Below are 20,539 nucleotides of genomic sequence, written 5' to 3'. Positions count from 1 at the left end.
ATATCTTGTTCCACTGTTGAGTCTACCATGCCTAGAAGAATCCTGGCATATAGTAGGTATTTGTATTGATCAGGGCTCTCCAGAGAAACAGAACCAATAGGATGGACATCTACATATCTTGATATAGGCATTCATATATGTAGAGATCTATCACAAGGAGTTGGCTCACTTGATTACAGCGGTTGACAAGTCCCAAGATCTGCAAGGTGAGGTGCACAGGTCCCGAGTCAGGAAAGGACTTGGGGAACCGAGCAAAGGTGAGCACGGCTGATGGGACAGGGCAGGAGATGAGCTGGAGAGGTGGACAGATGCTCAGGCTCAGGGGACTGGGCTGCTGTTCTGGTTGGGGGCGGACTGGAGCCGTGGCAGATAGAGCTAGAGGAAGAAAGCTTTGGGAAGCTGAGCGGGGAGACCGCAAGTGGCGATGTGCCGGAAGTCTGCCGAGAGAAAGGTTGGCTCTGCTGATGAAAGAGGAACTGGAAATGAGAAGAAAGATACCATCTGAGTGCAGGAAAGGGAAATCAACAAAACATTTGCAGGAGGCAAAAAAAACCCCGGCTCTCAAGATCCTAATCATGATAATTCATCTATGATGTTTTTCTAGCACTTTTTATAAAGAGCTTTCCTATGATATCCCATCCTACCAGTTGATGTCGGCAATATTGTTGACCCCTCTCTTTCTTTCACACCCCCTACCCAACCCATTGGCAAGTCCTAGTGGCGTTACCTTCAGAATAAATCCAGAATCTCTTGCTTCCCGCGGCTCCCACCGCTCACCGGGACAAGGCCTCCTGCCTTGTCACACTGCCGCTGGCCCTGTCCAGTTCATCTTCCCCACCAGTGGCCAGAAGGTCATGTAAACCCTGTCATGTTGTGCCCCTCCGCTGCTCTAAACTCTCCAGGGGCTCCCGTCTGTCTCTGGTCTAGCAGATCCTATATGGTCTGGCCATCCCTCATCTGCTCTGCTCCAACCACACCAGCCTCCTTGGAATTCCATGAAATCGTCCTTTATCCTTGCCTTTTCCTCTGCCTTAAATAGCTTCCTAGCCCACTCGCTCACCTCCCTCAGGTCTTTGCTCTGATGTGACCTTCTCAGGAAGGTCTTTATGAGCAACAGCTGTGTACCGGGCACTGTTCTATGCATTCAGGACACGGCAGTAAACAAGAGAACAAATCGCCGCCTTCTGGGAGCTCACAGTCCATCAGGGCAACAGACTTGAAACAACCAATTATACAAGTTTGTCTATAGGATTGTCTTAGGAAGGGCACGAAAATGTATTCCATTTCCAGCCAGACCTGCCTCTTCTTGTGTAGCAGTGGTGGAAATCATGCACTTTGGGGGTTGACAGGTCTGGTGCTGCCACTTACCAGCTGTGTGTCCTTGGGCAAGTCACTTAACCTCTCTGAGCCTGTTTTCCACATCCGTGCAGTGGGAACTGTATCAGTTTCCTATTGCTGCTGTAACAGATGACCACACACTTGGTGGCTTAACGCAACAAGAATGTTATCTTACAGTTCTGGAGATCAGAAGTTCAAAATGGGTCTCATTGGGCTGCAATGAAAGCGTCTGCAGGACTTCATTCCTCTCCGGAGGTCCTGGGGGAGAATCTGTTTTCTTGCCTTTTCCAGCTGCTAGAGGTCAACTGTCTTCCTGGGCTCGTGTCCCCATCCTCCATCTTCACAGCCTGCAATGGCTGGCCGCGCCTTTCTCTCATTGCATCACTTTGACTCTGCCTCCTTCATCCTTCACTTAAAAAGACACTGTGATTACATTTGGCTCCGCCTCGATAACCCAGGATGACCTCCATCTCAAGGTCATCGGATCAGCAATCTTAGTTCTATATGCAACCTTAATTCCCCCCTTTTGTGTAGCATAACATTCACCGGGTCCAGGGATGGGACGTGGTCATCTTTAGGGAAGCCATTATTATTCTGCTGACCATAGGGATGATAATATCAAGCGAGCATCTTCCTTAGCACCTGGAGCCTGCTCCTATCTGTGGCTCTGTCCTCCTGGATCTCAGTGTGGTGAAGAGCTCGTCACACAGATAACTGAGCAATTGTAATTGTAATGAATGTCACAAAGAAGGAGCACAAGTAGCTAGGGGGAGTCAGGGAAGGCTTCTTGAAAGAAGTGACATTTAAGAAAGACCTGAAGAATAAATAGGAACTGGTTAGGCCCGTGATCAGCAAACTGCGGCTGGTGAGCCACATGCGGCTCTTTGGCCCCTTGAGTGTGGCTCTTCCACAAAATACCACGGCCTGGGAAAGTCTATTTTGAAGAAGTGGCATTAGAAGAAGTTTAAGTTTAAAAAAATTCGGCTCTCAAAAGAAATTTCAATCGTTGTGCTGTTGATATTTGGCTCTGTTGACTCATGAGTTTGCCGACCACTGGGTTAGGCAAAGCAGCGGCAAAGGGAGCAGCAGCGTGTGCAAAGAAAGGCCCTGTGGTGGGAAAGCTAGAAATGGAGACTGACATGAGATGAGGCTCAAAGATGTGGTTGGGTCTGGTCACTGGGGGCGATTTTGGGTCATGTTAAAGAATTTGGATTTTAATTCTGAGTGCAACAGGCAGGATTATAGGGAGGGGTGGGGTGGATAATCAAATGTGCATACAGAGACGATTGCAGGGCACAGTGAGGGATGTGGGACTAATTATACAATCCAGAGGAAGATCTGTACCAAACATAACGGTGGAGATGGAGAGAAGTGAGTAGATGCAAAATGATACTTGGGAGGGAGAGGGAGAATTCAACGGGGGAGAGACTCACTGGATGTGAGGGTGAGGGCTAAACAGGGAAACTGAGGTACAGAGGTGAAATCACATGTTCCAGGGCTGGACTGGCTACAGTGTATCTCAGGCCCTGTCTATAACCTGCTAAATCAACATCTTATATTCCAAGCTCTCCTGGGGATCCCAGGCGAGGCAGAGGCTACTGATCTGCGACCACATGTGGAGTAGCAAGGGTCCAGGTCAGTGCATCTCACACTTTCCTGGGCCCACAGATCAATGAGGATCTTGTTACAGTGCAGATTATGATTCAGCAGATCTGGGGCAGGGCCTGAGATTTAACTTCCACCAGGCTTCCTACTGGACCACATTTTGAGAAAGAAGGGTCCTAGGTCTTCAGGGTCCTTGATGAGCACCCTTGGTCACTGTATCAGGACAGAGTTTTATTCTCTCACAGCTCTGGAGGTCAGAAGTCCAAAATCCAGGTACTTCCTCTGAAGGCTCCAGAGGGAGAATCTGTTCTCTGCCCCTCTCCCAACTTCTTCTGTTGCCAGCATTCCTTGGCTTGTAGACCCATCACTCTAACCTCTGCCTCTGTCATCACATGGTCCTCTCCCTATGTCTCTGTACCTCTCCTCCCTTTCTTATAAGGACACCAATCATGTCAGATTAAGGGACCACCCTACTCCAGTATGATCTCATCTTAACTCACATCTTTTTTTATGTTTTAATTTTAATTAATTAATTAATTAATTAATTTAATAAATCTTTATTGTTCAGATTATTACAATTGTTTTTCCTTTCTCCCCCCCCCCATATCTCCCCTCCACCCGGTTCCCACCCCCCCTCTGCCCTTACCTCCCCCCTGCTGTCCTCATCCATAGGTGTATAATTTTTGACCAGTCTCTTCCCGTAACCCCCACACAGACACCCCTTTCCCCCTGAGAATTATCAGTCCACTCCCATTCTATGCCTCTGATTCTATTATATTCATCAGTTTATTCTGTTCCTTGGATTTTTAATTCACTTGACTTTTAGATTCACTTGTTGATAGATATGTATTTGTTGTTCATAATTTTTATCTTTACTTTTTTCTTTTTCCCCCTCTTTTTAAAGAATACCTTTCAGCATTTCATATAATACTGGTTTGATGGTGATGAACTCCTTTAGCTTTTTATTATCTGTGAAGCTCTTTATCTGCCCTTCAATTCTGAATGATAACTTTGCTGGGTAGAGTAATCTTGTTTGTAGGTTCTTGCTATTCATCACTTTGAATATTTCTTGCCACTCCCGTTTGGCCTGCATGGTTTCTATTGAGAAATCAGCTGATAATCGTATGGGTGCTCCCTTGTAGGTAACTAACTGTCTTTCTCTTGCTGCTTGTAAGATTCTCACTTTGTCTTTTGCCCTTGGCATTTTAATTATGATGTGTCTTGGTGTGGTCCTCTTTGGATTCCTTTTGTTTGGGGTTCTGTGCGCTTCCTGGACTTGTAAGTCTATTTCTTTCACCCGGTGGGGGAAGTTTTCAGTCATTATTTCTTCAAATAGGTTTTCAGTGTCTGGCTCTCTCTCTTCTTCTGGCACCCCATAATTCTGATGTTGATACGTTTGAAGTTGTCCAAGAGGCTTCTTACACTATCTTCAACTTTCTGAATTCTCTTCTCTTCTTGCTTCTCTTGAGGAGTGTCCTTTTCCTCTTTGTATTCCAAATCTTTGACTTGATTCTTGCATTCCTCTAGTCTGCTGTTGGGTCTCTGTATAATATTTTTTTATTTCAGTCAGTGTATGTTTAATTTCTAGTTGGTCCTTTTTCATATCTTCGAGGATCTTGTTGAATTTATCGGCCTTTTCTAGGAAATTCTTGAAAAACCTTATAACCGTGGTTTTGAACTCTATGTCCAATCATTTGGACATAGAGTTTGTGATCTGTTTCCTTGCCTCCTCATTTTCGCTACTTCCCTGGGTTGGTAGGGTAGCTTTGTGTACTAGTTGTCCTATTGGTTCAGTGGGTCAGCCTCCCAGTTACCTGAGGTGGACACTCTTGGTGCACCCCTTTGTGGCCTGTGTGTACAGCCTTGTTGTAGTTAAGTCTTGATTGTTGTTGATGTCACTGGGAGGAATTGACCTCCAGGCCAACTGGCTGTGAGGACCCGCTGTGTCTATAATGGAAGAATTGCTGTGCTGGAGACACGTTTATGGGGCAGGACTTGTTCCAGTAGGGCTTTGGTGCTCACTGAGTCTGCCTCTTGAATGTGTCCCTTATGAGAGTGGTTGAAATCTGGTGTCGTCTCACACAGACCACTAGATACACTAGTGTCTGGATCTCCAATGGGGTGCAGGTCAGCTACTGTCTGAGGTCACCCAGCAGGAGCTACAGCAATAACTACAGTTTTCTCCTCTTTGTTTGGGGTTTGGCGGTTTTGGAGCAGTCTGACTGGAGCTGCAGTTTATTTGGTTAAGCTTCCACAGAACAGGCCATTTATATGCAAAAGCCACTGTGCGGAGCCTGGGCCGGTTTGTAGAATGTGTGGGGCGGGGTCTCAGGGTGTCACTAGGCTAGGGCGTGGCAAACAGTGATGGCTGTCGTCAGCTGTCTCTGCCTTTCCACGTTTCCAAGTCCCCGTGTCCTGTGCTCCAGCACAGTAAACAATGATTTCTGGGCGCACTTCTGCAAAAAAGTCACTCTCACTTTCTGACCCGATGGCCTACAGTCCAGCTTCTCCCCGTAGGCGTCTGGGTCCCCCACATGTTCCCAGAAACTGGATCTCAGAGTGATCGGGAGCTTGTCTCCCTTCGGGTTGAAAAAAAGCCACGTGCCCTGTCGCCCGCCACCAGCCCGATTCGCGTGCCTCTACCTCAGCTTTTCAGCATTTGTGCTCCTTTCTCTTTCCTTCTTAGTTGTAAAACTTCCACTCAGCCAGTTTTCCCGTGGTTCTGGGTGGTAGACGTTTTATCTTTTAGTTGTAGTTTTGAAATTGTGCGAGGCGGCAGTTTAGTTGTTTACCTTTGCTGCCATCTTGGTTCTCTCTCTTAACTCACATCTTAATGACATCTACAAAGACCCTTTTTCCATATAAGTTCATAGTCTCTTGGACCAGGATTTAGAACTTCAATATCTTCACAGGGGACACAATTTGACCCAAAACAGTTGCCTTCTTGTTCTCCCACTGGTTTTCCCTGCAGCTCCACTCTGGTGCTGTAACCCAGGATCTTCTTTTTTTGCTGCCTAGATGCGAGTGAGTGTTGGGACACCACCACCTGTCCAGCTTATGCCACCTGCACCAACACTGTGGGAAGTTACTACTGTACTTGTAAACGAGGCTTCCTGTCCAGCAACGGACTGACGCATTTCAGAGGCCCAGGAGTGGAATGCGAAGGTGAGTGCACACCTCCTCAAAATCCTCTAGCATTCAGCAGAAAGTTAGGTGGAAGCTGCTTCTTCTTCTTCTTCTTCTTCATCTTCCTCTCAATCTCTCTCTCTCTCTCTCTCTCTCTCTCTCTCTCTCTCTCTCTCTCTCTCATTAAAAAGGATTCCTGGTCACTAAAATTTTCAATGATTAGAGACTAGCATTATAAAAAATAAAGATCATGCTATTTACCAATATCCACTGATCTCCTGTTGGGGACCCTCCTTCCGATGTAGATAATAAGATTTTCTAACACTTATTGAGTGCCAGGCCCCGTGCCAGGGCTTTAGGTGCATTTCCCCATGGGATCGAGTGTCAGTGGGATGCATCTCCAGTGGACAGATGAGGAAACTGAGGCTCCAAGAGCTGAAATGACTTGTGTAGCATCATGCAGTTGAACTGAAGTTCAGACCCAGGTCTTTCTGCCTCTAATGGTGGTCTCTTAACACATTACTTATTTGCCACACTCTAGTTTTGAGGTGTTGGGGAAATGAATTTAATCTCTCCAAGCCTCAATGTTTCTATCTGTAAAATAGGTATTTAAGAGCATCTACCTCCAAGGATAGTTGGGAAGATTAAATGCAATAATGTTTGCAGTGCGCTAGGCACATATACAATCCCAAGAGCTACTATTAACATAAATAATACAAACGCAAATAATTACCAGAATGAGCTAAGTTCTTTGTCTGCATTTCTTATATTTAGACTCCAGTTCTCCGCTTGACAGTAAAGATCTGTCTGTGCCTTTGATTAAGATCAGGGGTCTGTAAACTTTTCTGTGTGGGGCCAGATATTTTGGAGGTTGTAAGTCATACAGGTCTCTGTCATGACTACTTAATGCTCCAGCTGTATTGCAAAAGCAGCTGTAGATGACACATAAATGAATGGATGTGACTGTGTGCTAATAAAACTTTATTTACACAAAATGGATGTGGTGGACCGAATTTGACTGTGGGCTATAATTGGCTGAACAAGATAAATCATTCCTATCATCATAGCTCCCAGGGAGCCCCAAACATCTCTTTCTTTGCGCTGTTGTTCATGGATTATTCAGTGAGCTCAGTATTGCTGGTGGGCCCTGGTTTTTAAATTTGGGGTGAAATGCACATTCCTCATCTAGAAAGTGATGGATACTACAGCCAGGATTTTGTCCACTCTATGTCTGTGACCCCAGTACAGTGTATCAATAGATATTTGTCGAATGAAGGAACATATTATTCTTTATGTCATCTCCAGATTTAATCATCCTGTTATTGACACTTAGGTTGTTTCTAAAGTTTTATAACTTCAAGCAAAGCTGGGATGAATATCCCCGTGATCTTATCTTGGTGGACAGTGAGTTCCAGATTTCTCTTTAGGAGAGGTGCAATTTGCCAAGAGAGAGCTATAGGAGATTTGCCTTGAAGTTTTATTTGCATGACAGGTACACAGCAAGTGTTTATTTAGGGTGGCTTGATAGAGCAGGGCCACCCCCATGGTACCACAATTGCATAGTTCTATGGGTGCTTCAATGAGTAAATTCCTAGAGGTGGTTTTGCAAGGTGTTCTCGACTGGGTAATAGACAAATGGAAACTTAGTGCCTAAAACAATAACAATCATTTACTTTGCTCATGAATGAATCCACAATTGGGGCTGAGTTTGGTGCGGACAGCTTGTCTCTGTTCCACACAGTGTCAGTTGAGTTGGCTCATGTGGGAGTTAGAGGATCCACTTTGGCTGGCAAGGTGGTGCTGGCTGTTGGCTGGCTGCTCCACCAGGCCTGTGGGCTGGAGGCCTTAGTTCTTCTCCATGCGGGCTGCTTTTTCATGACTGGTTGGGCTTCCTCACAGTATGGCGGCTGAGTTCTAAGAATGAGCATCTCAAGAGAGCAATGCATGCTTTTTTATAACCTTGAGTGTCACTTCCACCATAGTCACAGCATGCTCAGATTCAAGGGGAGGGAACATAGACCCGCTGCTTGATGAAAAGAGTACCAAATTCACACTGAATGAAGGGCATAAGGAATGGAAGACTTTATAACCATCTTTGGAAAATACAGTCTTTTATTCAAGATGAGGCAGATTTGTAACTCTGACTCTTTCTCTGTCTAGATGTAGATGAATGTTCTTCAGGTCCCTCAAAATGTGGTCCTAACTCAGTCTGCAAAAACCTGCCGGGGAGGTACAAGTGCAGCTGCTTGCCTGGTTTCTCTTCTTCCACCGGAGATACCTGGAGCCAGGAAAATCCAGGTTATTTCTCCTGTACAGGTAATGCTCCTGGGCTCTGCATGGGTCTTTGGTGGATAGCTACCACTGAGTTGGGCACATGAGTATTTAATCATAGACAGCCAATCTTTTGTCTGCTCACTCTCCTCTGCTGCTCCTCAGACATCGATGAATGCCTCGACAGTGGAGTCTGCCCAGAGCATTCTGAGTGTGCCAACTCTTTGGGAAGCTACAGTTGTCACTGCCAAGATGGATTCATCTCTAAAAACTCTCTCTGTGAAGGTATGGGGGACCTGCTCTTCTTCGTTTACCTTCTTAATGAAACATCACTTCATTTGATGATCCTATGAGATCGGGATGCTGATCCTCATTTTAAGACTTGAGAAAACTGAGGTTCAGAGAGATGAAGGCACTTGCTCAAGGACACACAGCCATTAAAGTGGAAGAACTTATTCAAGATGTGGGATTTGAACTCCTGTTGAGATCTTACGATGAATTCAGCAGTGGGGTCAGGAAGTACTTGAGAGTATGGGAGGCTCTCCAGTGCTCTTTCTCCCAGGGGACATTGGCCATGTCTGGAGACATTTTTTATGGCCACAACTGGTGGTGATGGTGGGGTTGTGTGTGGTATTGTCATCTAGAGGGTAAGGCATGTTACAATGCATAGGACAGCTTCCCACAATCAAAAATTATCTGATGGTGGGCAACGGTGCACTGGCCGCCATAACGAGAAGTTAACTTCAGACTGAAGAATGAAGCAGGCAACTCCATAGAATATAACAGAATTTATTACAGGTTACTTTCTTACGGGAAGATTAGATCAGAGCAGAACAGACAGCCCAGCACAGATTATTCCCCACTTCCAGACCCCTGTTATGGTGCTTTTTTATAGTATAAGTCAGGTACTAATGATTGACAAGACAAAGGGACAAAGAATGCAGTACAGCAATGCCAGGGGCCATACCTCCTTATGGTCTTGTGACAGATGGCCAGTTTGATATTTATCTTGGTTGCCATGGCATTCCAGCCATTACTAACAAAAATATTTGTGGTTATATTTTAAGGAACATAGATATTCATCAACCAGAAGGCTTTGATCTGCTTGCTAAGGACAGTGAGGTTAATCACAGCATGAAACTTAAAATGAAATGAGATCTGGATGCAGAAATGGAGTTGGTTTTGTTCACACCTACATCTGGACAAAAATGATCCCGTCCCAAATGGCAGTAGTGCTAAGGTCGAGACACTGTTGTAGAGAGACCCGAACTTCAGAACTTTCTCCTAAAAGGCATTTAAATTAAGACCTGAGAGTTTTCCTTGATCATCTGTCTCCTTCCATATTAAATCAGTCATCATGTCTTGGGTGATTGACCTGGTAAATGGTCTGGAATCTCTTCATTCTTCTCCATCTTTGGTCCAAACACCATATGGTTTACAGCAGTCTCTGTCTTGCTCTTTGATTCCGTCCCCCACATTGCAGTCAGAATATTCTCACCAAGAGGCAGGAAGTCTGGTGCAGTTTGTATTCTCCATGTTCATTTAGAGAGGGTGACTGCATGACATGCTCAAACCTCATTATATTCTCTTGCCTTGGAGCCAGAGATGTTTGAAGTCAGTCCATTTGCAGCAGTTAGCTATTGCTGACTAACAGATGACCATGAAAATCAGTGGCTAAACATCACTGCCATTTATTTAACTCTCAGTTCCATGTCTTGGCAGTTGAGGTTGGGCTTGCTGGCCAGTTCTTTGAGTCTCAACTGGAGTTATTTGTGGGTCTGTAGTCAGCTAGGGATCAGTTTTGCTGATCTTGGTTGGGCTGTTCACATATCTGGGGACCATCCATCTCTCTTCCACTTTGTCTTTTATTCTTCACTAGAGGCCCAGTGCACAAAATTTGTGCACGGGGGGGGGGGGCGGGGAGGGAGTGTCCCTCAGCCCAGCCTGCACCCTCTCCAATCTGGGATCCCTCTCACAATCCAGGACTGCTGGCTCCCAACTGCCCTCCCCTGCAGGCCTGGTCCCCCCCAACTGCCCTCTCCTGCTCGCCTGGTCCCCCCCAACTGCCCTCTCCTGCTCGCCTGGTCCCCCCCAATTGCCCTCTCCTGCTGGCCTGGTCCCCCCCAACTGTCCTCCCCTGCAGGCCTGGGTCCCCCCCAACTGTCCTCCCCTGCAGGCCCTGTCCCCCTTGAACTGCACTCCCCTGCAGGCCTGGTCCCGCCCAACTGCTCTCCCCTGCAGGCCTGGTCTCCCCCAACTGCCCTCCCTTGCTGGCCTGGTCACCCCTAACTTCCCACAACTGCCCTCCCCTGCAGGCCATCTTGTGGCATCCATCTTGTGGTGGCCATCTTGTGTCCACATGGGGGCAGCCAACTTTGACCACATGGGGGTGGCCATCTTGTGTCTTGGTGTGATGGTCAATTTGCATATTACTCTTTTATTAGATAGGATTAGGCCAGACTAGGGTTTGTTCATATGGCAGAAGCCCCAAGAATGAGCAGAAACAAACAACCCTCTAGAGGGTTAAGTTTGGAACTGGCATCAACATCACTTTCGCTACATTCTGTTGGCCAATGCAAGTCACTGGGCCAGCTAGATCCAGGGGTGGGGAAACAACTCCACATCTTAAAGAGAGGAGTGGCAGAGCCCACATCCCAGGGTGTAGGTACAGGGAGCAGTGAAAGACCATGAACACCTCTGTAATCGATGATCATTATGTTTTGAAACTATTTGCCACCCTTTTGCTTACACACTGTTGGCCAAAAGTTATTCTCCCCGGGCCCGTCTCACTGCCCGGGAGGTGAGGAAGAAGGGGGGACACGGGTATTGGGGAGCAGCAGCACTGTGTGCCACCGGTTAGGAACATGTAGAGGGGGTCTCCTGCTTGCAGTCTCCTGGCCTCAATTCCTCACCTGCCTTGATCTGGGTTTTCATTTCCACTCATTAGATATGGATGAATGTGCCGATCCCAGAGCTTGCCCGGAGCATGCGACCTGCCACAACAGTTTTGCAAGCTACTCTTGTGTCTGCAACCCAGGATTTGAATCCAGCAGTGGAAACAGGAGTTTCCATGGCCCAGGGGGAATGTGTGAAGGTAGGTGAAGGGGTCTTTTGGTGATCCAGGTCCAAGCCTGTTTGCAAAGACAGCAGTGGTGGGGCAGGAATCAGGGTGGATCTCAGCTGAGTTCAAAGCCCTCATCTACAAAGGTGAAGCCAATCATCATTCATTTTTTCTTTCTTTCACTCATGCACTCATTCAACAAACAGTCCAGGAGCACGTACTTTATGTGAGGCACTAGTCTAGGGATGGTGGATACAGTGGTGAAAACCACAGGCAAAAATATTTGTTTTCCTGTAACTTATCATCTCATGTGGAAGGAGACAGGCAACAAAAATAAATGCATGCATGTATTATGTGTCTGTAATAGTTAAAGGAGATGAAGACCAATAAGACAGGGAAGGCAGATAGAGAGTGCTGGAGTGGGTTTCTGATTTTATTAGAGCAAAGGCCACAGTGAGAAGTGGATATTTGAGAAAGATCTGAAGACACCAAGGGAGTGAGATATTGGGTGTCTGGGGAAGGGGGTTTCAGGAGGAGGGAACAGCAGGTACGAAGGCCTGGAGGCAGGATCTCAGCCAAGGCCCTAAGCTCTTCCATATGTGACCTCCTTCGGTCTTCCCAAGAACCTGGTAGTGTTGGCGATATTTTACACTCATTTTTGAGATGAGGAAACAGAGCCTCCATTTTGGTGGAGTCACTCTTCCAAGGTCAAATAGACAGGAGTTAGGAGGGTCAGCATCTGAACTGTGCCTTGGGGTGGCTTCACACCCAAGATGTCCTGTCCTCCAGTCCTCCACCCTGATACATCTTAGTTGTTATTATTATTAACTTAGAGGCCCAGTGCACGAATTCATGTACCAGTGGGGTCCCTTGGCGTGGCCTGTGGGATCAGGCTGAAACTGGCTCTCTGACATCCCCTGAGGGGTCCCAGATTGCGAGAGGGCACAGGACAGGCTGAGGGACCCCACCAGTGCATGATCAGGGTCAGGGAGGGACACGGGAGGTTGGCCAGCTGGGGACGGACCATGGGAGGGCTCCAGGGTGTGTCTGACACATCTCGCTCAGTCCCAATGGCCAGACCCCAGCAGCAAGATAACCTACCGGTCAGAGGGTCTGCCTCCTGGTGGTCAGTGCACGTCATAGCGAGCGGTTGAGCAGCCTTAGCATATCATTAGCATATTACACTTTGATTGGTTGAACAGATGACCAGACACTTAGCATATTAGGCTTTTATTATATAGGATAATATAGTGATTCCTTGGAGAGGGGCAGGCATTCACCAGGGAAAGAAGGAGTGAATGAGCTTGAGTTCTGAGGGAACACAGGTGAGAGAGAAGAGTCTTCATGAATCTACAGGTAATCAATGAATCTGGATTCCTCATTATACAGAGAGTAGAAGCAGAAGATGAGGGAGGTGAGCTTAGCTGGGAGCAGGCTCTCAGGGTCGTGTTGGTGCTAATGAGGAGTTTGGGTTTTTACCCTGAGCCATGGGAAGCCTCTGGTTGTGTGGGTTATAGACATGCATTTGAACACTTCCCTCCAGAGCGATGAAAACATGTGTAAGAAGGTGAGACAGGGCCAGGGAAACCCCTTGGCTCTGTCCCTGGTGGGTTGTGTACTGCTGTTATAGCCTCAGCATCCTTCATCTTTATGACTTAGACCAATTTTCTGCTTAGATGTGGATGAATGTTCCAGAAACTCGACTCTTTGTGGTCCCAATGCTGTCTGCACCAACATCCCGGGAGAATACAATTGCTCCTGCCTGCCTGGGTTCATTTCGCCTGATTTTTGGACCCCCAAGCAACCAGAGGCTTTCCAATGTACAGGTAATTCTCCCAGCCGTGAGGAGGACTTCTCAACGGTTGTCAAATGACCCTGAAATGCAATGGCATATAACAACAACCCTTTGTTCTTGCTCGTGATTTTACAGGTTGACCACATGGGTTTTCTGGGGTATCAGGATGGCTGGCAGGTCCGAAATGGCCTCATTTATGTGGTTGGTAGTTAGTGCTGGTCTCTTTCCCCCTCCCTTCCACTCTCTCTAAAATTTCATGGAAAAAAAAATATCCTCAGGTGAGGATTAACAACAACAAAACAAAAACAAAAAAAGGATAAACAGGCAGCATCCACTAGTCACTGAAGCAGGTGTGTGGCACACAGCACTGCACATTACCATGGAGAGCCGGGACAAGAAGTCCTTCTGATACGAATGTAGACTAATTTGGAGTCATCAGAGTGGCTCGCAGCTGAAAGCACTCGGAAGTGGTTTTCCTCTTGGTGTTACAGAAAACATCTCTAACCAAAGAGTGAGCTTCCCATTTCCAACTAGGCTGGGAGCTTAGTTGGGCCCCTAATTTTCATCGTGGGCCTTTCCACATGGCTGCTTAGGTTTCCTCTTGGCATGGCAGCTGGTCTCCAAGAAGGAACGGTCAAAGGGGCAGAAAGCAGAAATGCCAGTTCTCATAAGGCCTAGACTCGGCAGTTTTCTAGCACTTTTTATTGGTCACAGCCAGGGCCAGCCTAGGTTCAGAGGAAAAAGAAATAAACACCCATCCCTCTGGGGGAACATTGGGAGGGACTACTTCCAATGCATACAGGAAGTGAAAGGGTTGATGGAGGCCGTCCTCAGTGTATCGACTACACTGCAGAACAGTTTATATTCCTCAGCCCCAGGGGAAATCATGCTTCTTTTAATTAGAAACAGTCTATTTCTTCTTATTGATCGGCACTAGATGCTGACATTGTTAGAACAGTAGAGCGATAAAATCGAAAGGGACCTTAGAGAGAGTAATACAGCTCCAATGGCTCCTGGGAGCCTATTCAGAATCCCGATCAATGGCAAGAAAGCCAAACCATTGCCCTGACCGGTTTGGCTCAGTGGATAGAGCATCGGCCTACAGACTGAAAGGTCCCAGGTTCGATTCCAGTCAAGGACATGTACCTTGGTTGCAAGCACATCCCCAGTGGGGGGTGTGCAGGAGGCAGCTGATCGATGTTTCTCTCTCATCGATGTTTCTAACTCTCTATCCCTCTCCCTTCCTCTCTGTAAAAAAAATCAATAAAATATATTTTAAAAAAAGAAATCCAAACCATGGACTTCCACCCCACTTTTTCATCACACAATCACCTCTTTCATTTGTCTTACCTACTCAGGCTTCACTTCACAAGAACAAAGGTTCTCTTGGCCCAAACGTTTTGAAAATTATGCACTAGTCCAGCTCCATATGCGAAATATAAATTCCCTCCCTGCTACTTCTGACAAGAGCTTGCCTAGTCAAGGCTTCAATATGTCTGGAAATGGGAAGCTCACTCTTTGGTTAGAGATGTTTTCTGTAACACCAAGAGGAAAACCACTTCCCCGTGCTTTCAGCTGCGGGCCACTCTGATGACTCCAAATTAGTCTACATTCGTATCAGAAGGACTTCTTGTCCCGGCTCTCCATGGTAATGTGCAGTGCTGTGTGCCACACACCTGCTTCAGTGACTAGTGGATGCTGCTTGTTTATCCTTCTTTTGTTTTTGTTTTGTTGTTGTTAATCCTCACCTGAGGATATTTTTTTTCCATGAAATTTTAGAGAGAGTGGAAGGGAGGGGGAAAGAAAGAGAGAGAAAAACATCTACTTGAGAGAAACACATCGATTGGTTGCCTCCCACACGTGTCCAGACTGGGTCCAGGGATTGAGCCTGCAACTGAGATAGAAACTTCAGTCCTGCCGAAACCGGTTTGGCTCGTGGATAGAGCGTCGGCCTGCGGACTAAAAAGTCCCAGGTTCGATTCCGGTCAAGGGCATGTACATTGGTTGCGGGCACATCCCCAGTAGGGGTTGTGCAAGAGGCAGCTGATCGATGTTTCTCTATCATCGATGTTTCTAACTCTCTATCCCTCTCCCTTCCTCTCTGTAAAAAAATCAATAAAACATATTAAAAAAAAAAAAAAGAAACTTCAGTCTTTCAGTCTGAGGGCTGACGCTCCAACCACGGAGCCAAACCAGCTAGGGCAATTCTTCATGGTTTGTAACTTGACATGGAGATGTCGTTACCTCCCCGCTGATTATTTTCTCTGGGGCATTCAATTCCATATATTCTCTGTGGCTCAGAAACCCTCAGAGGGAGAGGAAACCCTCAGAGGGAGAGGTAACCCTGTGTTGCCACGGTGCCCTGACACCACTCTGTATTTGTTAGGATAGGGTTTCTCGACCTTCGCACTATTGACTTTTTGGGCTCGATAGTTCTTTTTTGTGGGGAGCTGTGCTGTACATGGCGGGATGTTTGGCAGTGGCTTTGGCTTCTACCTCCTAGATCCAAGTAGCAGCCCCTCCCCCAGTCTTGACAATAAAACATGTCTCCAGACATTGCCCAGAGTTCCCTAGGGAGGCAAATTGCCCCCAGCTGAGAACCACTAGCTTAACTTAGAAATTTTTTATGCTCATAACAATCCAATATGAATATACTGGGCCGATGGGCAGCCTTTCTCCTTAAGGTGATAATAGGGGTCCAACCTCCTTGCATGTCTTGGTTTTTCTATCCCTTAGGACCTTGGAATCCCTGGTCCCAGCCAGTGGTGGGGCAAGAGAGAGAAGGCACACCCACTGCTTGGTCATATTGGCCCAGAAGTGACAAATGTCATACTTTTCACATTCCATAAGTGAAGACTGGTCACACTGATACCCAACCCAGGTTCAGCTGCCTGCCACTGGAAAGCCAATAATGAAGAGACAAGGGTCAGTGAAAGGGAAGTAGGTTTATTCAAGAGCTGGCAGCCGGAGAAGATGGTGCACTTACATTGCAAAGACCATCTTAACAATTGGACGCAGGCAGTGGTTTTTGCAAGGAGAGAAGAGGAATTACAAAACCAAACCAAACCAACCAACAAACAAAAAAAACAGAGCAGAACAAAGAAATCGGAAGGAAGGGGTTCAGAGTTCTCCACTGAAGGGACTACGTGCAAGTCAGCACAGTCTGTTCAGATAACTGATTGAAGGTCAGCAAATCTCCCAGGGCCGGGAGATCATGCAGTGGTTCTCAACCTTTCTAATGCCGCGACCCTTTAATACAGTTCCTCATGTTGTGGTGACCCCCAACCATAGCAACGAAAATAATTTTATGGTTGGGGGGTCACCACAACATGAGGAACTGTATTAAAGCGTCGCGGCATTAGGAAGGTTGAGGAACCACTGAGGTTGGGGGTCTGCTTCTTTTGAAGTTAATTCCTAGAATTCTTAAGCAAACAGGCTATTTATCTGAAGTTATATGCTAGTTAACAGAAACAATGTTAAAAGAATGTTGGGGGTGGGTTACTACATGGTCCCGCCCAGATGCCGAGGATTCTGGGAAAGGTAGTCCCTGGTTGGGCTGCCATTATTTAAATGACCACTCCTACGTTTCAGAATGGGAAGCATGACTTTTGCCGACTCTGCTTCACGCCCTTTCTCTACTACACAGATATTGATGAGTGCCCGGATATGTGCCCTTTCAATGCAACATGCACCAATACCCTCGGGAGCTACTTTTGTACCTGTCACCCTGGCTTTGCACCAAGCAATGGGCGGCTGAACTTCACAGAGCAAGAGGTGGAATGTAGAGGTAAATGGAGGGTTGTGTGGACATCCCTGGACAAAAAGCATCTCCTTGTTCCTTCGGTTGCTTGATATTCTCGCGTTCTTTGCAGATATTGATGAGTGTGAGCAAGATCCATCACCATGTGGCCCCAATTCTGTCTGCACCAATGCCCTGGGCTCCTACAGCTGTGGCTGCATTGTGGGCTTTCGTCCGAAGCCGGAAGGCTCCTGGAAATATGGCAACTTCAGCTGCAAACGTAATCATCTCCTTGTGTGTCTTCTGTGTCTTGCTCACTCTGCCCAACCTCTGGATCCTTTTCTTACTTTCACCTCATCCACATGTTCTCTCTTTATTCGTTCATTCATTTACACATTCATTCATTCACTCATTCAATACATTATTTTCGGAGCATCTGTTAATTAGTTAATGAATCAAACTCACCCGTACACTGAGAATTCAGTCCTGGACATGATGGACACGATACTTGCCCTCACGTAGCTTATAGTCTAGGGGAAAAAGTAGAGAGCACATAAATAATTATTTAATGACCACGATGAATGTGACCACTGAAGAATCTTAGAACACTTTGGAGTGACTAATGGGATATTTCATATGCTTTGGGAGAATAGCATTTCAGCTGAAGCTTGAAGGAAGGGTAGGAATTTTCCAGATGAAGCGTGAAGATCACACGCCAAGGCCCTGAAGCTAACACAGAGAAAGGGCAAGAGAAATGGCATTAGCTGTATCTGAGAAGGTGGGCGGCGGTCAGACACTGTAGGATATTGTGGGCCGTGCAAACAATTATGCAGTTTTCTTCATCAAGAACAACGGGAAACCATAAAAGGTTTAAAAATGTTAAATTATGGATTGTTTGGGACGTTAAAAATATAAGTAACTTACATGGAAGCAATGAAGTACAGTAATAAAATGAATCTACCTGAGGCCCTTGTCAACATAAGTAGAATATCATCGATGTCCTTGCTTCTTCCCCATTCCATACCCCTGTCTCTGCCCCAGAGGGAATCACTTTGAACTTTGTGTTCATAATTACCCTGCTTAAATAAAGATTTCTCCCCTTGCATATATTCCTAAGCAATACCTTGCTTAGATTTGTTTGTTTTGGAGCTTTATAGAACATCTCAGGGTTCCTGTGTGGTAGAGTAGAGCTTGCTTGTTTCCACTGTTGTAGAATATGGCAGTGGGTGGACTTGAATCAGGGCGTGGCATAATCAAACTTGCTTCAGTCATACCTTGCTGTGGTTAAGCCCGATTTGGTTGCGTTTGTGCTATTCCTAGGAGTTCCCTTCAAGTGTAAAGAAGATGTGATCCCCAACAATAAACAGGTCCTGCTCTGCCAAGTGGGAGCAGCAGTGGAGCCTGCAGATGTAAGTATTTAGCCACTGACTTTTTTCCACACGCCTCCCCATCTTTTCACCCCACTATGACGTTCTGCTTTCATGTGTGTCTGATGTTTTATTCATGGAAGAGAAAAGTGCTGTGGCTCCAGTTTGGATCATATGGTGAGTTTGTATTTCCCTGAGGATTCTAGGGACTCACGGCGCCTCAGGGACTGAGGGCCAGCCACCCCATGCGGTGGACTTGGAGGCCCAGTCTGTACCTTGAATGCTTGAGGGAGGGACAATGCTCACGAGCGTTCTTCCTTCTGGGCACAGGTTTCTTTTTGTGCACTCATGAATGCCACCTTCAGCGTCCTGGATGAGAACTGTGCAAATAAAACCACTGCCGTTTCTCTGAAGGTAAGGACGCTGTTGTAATTGTATTTCATGTTTTGAATCTCTCAGGGGTGCAGAAAGTCCTCTTTATAATTGAGCTGTGAGTTCATGTTTAATTTTTGGAAGTTGTGAGGTTTGAAAAGTTAACATACAGTAAAAAAAAAACAGAATAAAACAATAAAAGTTAACATACAGCAGAATTGCCCTTTTCTGGACAATTTTACATGTTTTATCATTACCTGAGTAGATGGGTGTAGCTACCACTACAATCAGAACACAGAACAGTTCAGAATTAGTTCCCCACCCCAACCCCCATCCCCAAACTTCCTTGGGCTTCCCCTTTATAATCGCATACTTTGTCCACCACTAGGCTCGATAAATTCCTGATCTGTTCTGTCGTTATAGTTTTATCTTTTTAAAACATCATATAAATGGGGTCACACAGTATGCAGCCCTCTTTGCGCCTGGCTTTTTTCACTTAGCACAGTGCCTTTGAGAGTTGTTAATGTTGTGTTTAGTGATAGCTCCATTCCCTTTTTGGGGAAACTATTAGTGACATTTAGCACATTCACATGGTTGAGCCAACATCACCACTATAGTTCTAGAACATCCTTACCATCCAAAAGGAAACTGCATAAGCATCTCTCCTCATCCCCCCGCCCCCCACCCAGCAACCACTAATCTACTTCCTGTCTCTGTGGATGTGCCTGCTCTGGACATGTCACATGAATGGAATCACACACGGTATGGCCTCTTGTGTCTGGCTTCTCTCACTGAGCATCCTGTGTTCAAGGTCCATCCATGTTATAGTGTGTGTCAGTGCTTCACTCCTTTTCATGGCTGAGTAATACTCCCCTGTATGGCTGGGCCATAGCTTGTTTATCCACTCATCTATTTTTTAAATAGGGGATTGGATTACTCTTTTAAAATTATTTTATTTTTGTTAATCCTCACTCGAGGATATTTTCCCATTGATTTTTAGAGAGAGTGAAAGAGAGGGGAAGAGACAGAGAGAAAGAAACATCGATGTCAGAGAGAAACATACATGTGTGAGAGACACATCAATTGGTTGCTCCCCACTTGCCCCAACTGAGCCAGGGATCAAGCCTGTAATCGAGGTATGTGCCCTTGACTGGAATCAAACGTAGGACCCTTCAGTCCACCAGCCAATGCTCTAGCCACTGAGCAAAACAAGGCTAGGGCTGTAAAACACTCTCTTGATGAAAGAGGACAGTTGCTATTTCATGGATGAGAGAGACAGAGAGAGAGAAGAGACACAGAAAAACAGAGAGAAAGAGAGGCAGAGAGACAAAGAGACAGAGAGACAGACAGAGAGAGAGAGAGGAAGAGAAAAAGCAAGCAAGCACCCCTTTCCTTGCAGAGTACGGCTGAGAGCTTTGCCTCTGTGCTTGAACAAACATCCACGTGGTCCAACTTCACCAAAGACGAGACCTCCACGCTGGCCACTGTCTTACTGGAGAGTGTGGAAAGCACCACTTTGGCAGCTTTTCTGAAACCCTCAACGAATGGCAGTCAGACTATTCAGACGGAGCACTTGGGTAGGACATATCCTTCATGGCAAGGTCACACCTGGGTGCTGGTTTTGAGGAGTGACTTCGGCGATGTGATTCTCCATATGCCATTTTCCCAACTGTTTCAAACCTTTGAACTCATAGCAAAGCAACTCCAATCATATTGTCAACATTTCTCATGGATTGAGTGCTGGGCGCTGTGAGTGTGGTGCCAGGCACTGCGTTTGGAGTGTGTCCTGAATTCACTCAATAAGTACTTGCGAAGTGCCTGCTCTATGCCAGGTGTAAAGGGATGATAGTCACTTGCTGTGTTCA

General features: G+C 46.3%; 1 protein-coding gene across 1 annotated transcript in view; it reads left to right on the top strand.

Moving 5' to 3' along the window:
* Window positions 1-20,539, top strand: part of ADGRE1 (adhesion G protein-coupled receptor E1) — a 53,981-nt gene that overhangs the window by 7,608 nt on the left and 25,834 nt on the right. The window contains exons 3-12 of the mRNA XM_054718354.1: window positions 5,962-6,108; window positions 8,230-8,385; window positions 8,506-8,625; window positions 11,288-11,434; window positions 13,078-13,227; window positions 16,843-16,983; window positions 17,069-17,215; window positions 18,256-18,344; window positions 18,633-18,716; window positions 20,074-20,251. Coding sequence (XP_054574329.1) covers window positions 5,962-6,108; window positions 8,230-8,385; window positions 8,506-8,625; window positions 11,288-11,434; window positions 13,078-13,227; window positions 16,843-16,983; window positions 17,069-17,215; window positions 18,256-18,344; window positions 18,633-18,716; window positions 20,074-20,251 — 1,359 coding nt within the window. The remainder of the gene's footprint in view (window positions 1-5,961; window positions 6,109-8,229; window positions 8,386-8,505; window positions 8,626-11,287; window positions 11,435-13,077; window positions 13,228-16,842; window positions 16,984-17,068; window positions 17,216-18,255; window positions 18,345-18,632; window positions 18,717-20,073; window positions 20,252-20,539) is intronic.

Source organism: Eptesicus fuscus, chromosome 6 (genome assembly GCF_027574615.1).
Source record: "Eptesicus fuscus isolate TK198812 chromosome 6, DD_ASM_mEF_20220401, whole genome shotgun sequence".
NCBI lineage: Eukaryota > Metazoa > Chordata > Mammalia > Chiroptera > Vespertilionidae > Eptesicus > Eptesicus fuscus.
Note: the sequence above shows the minus strand (reverse complement) of the source record. Positions and strands in the feature narration are given on the sequence as shown.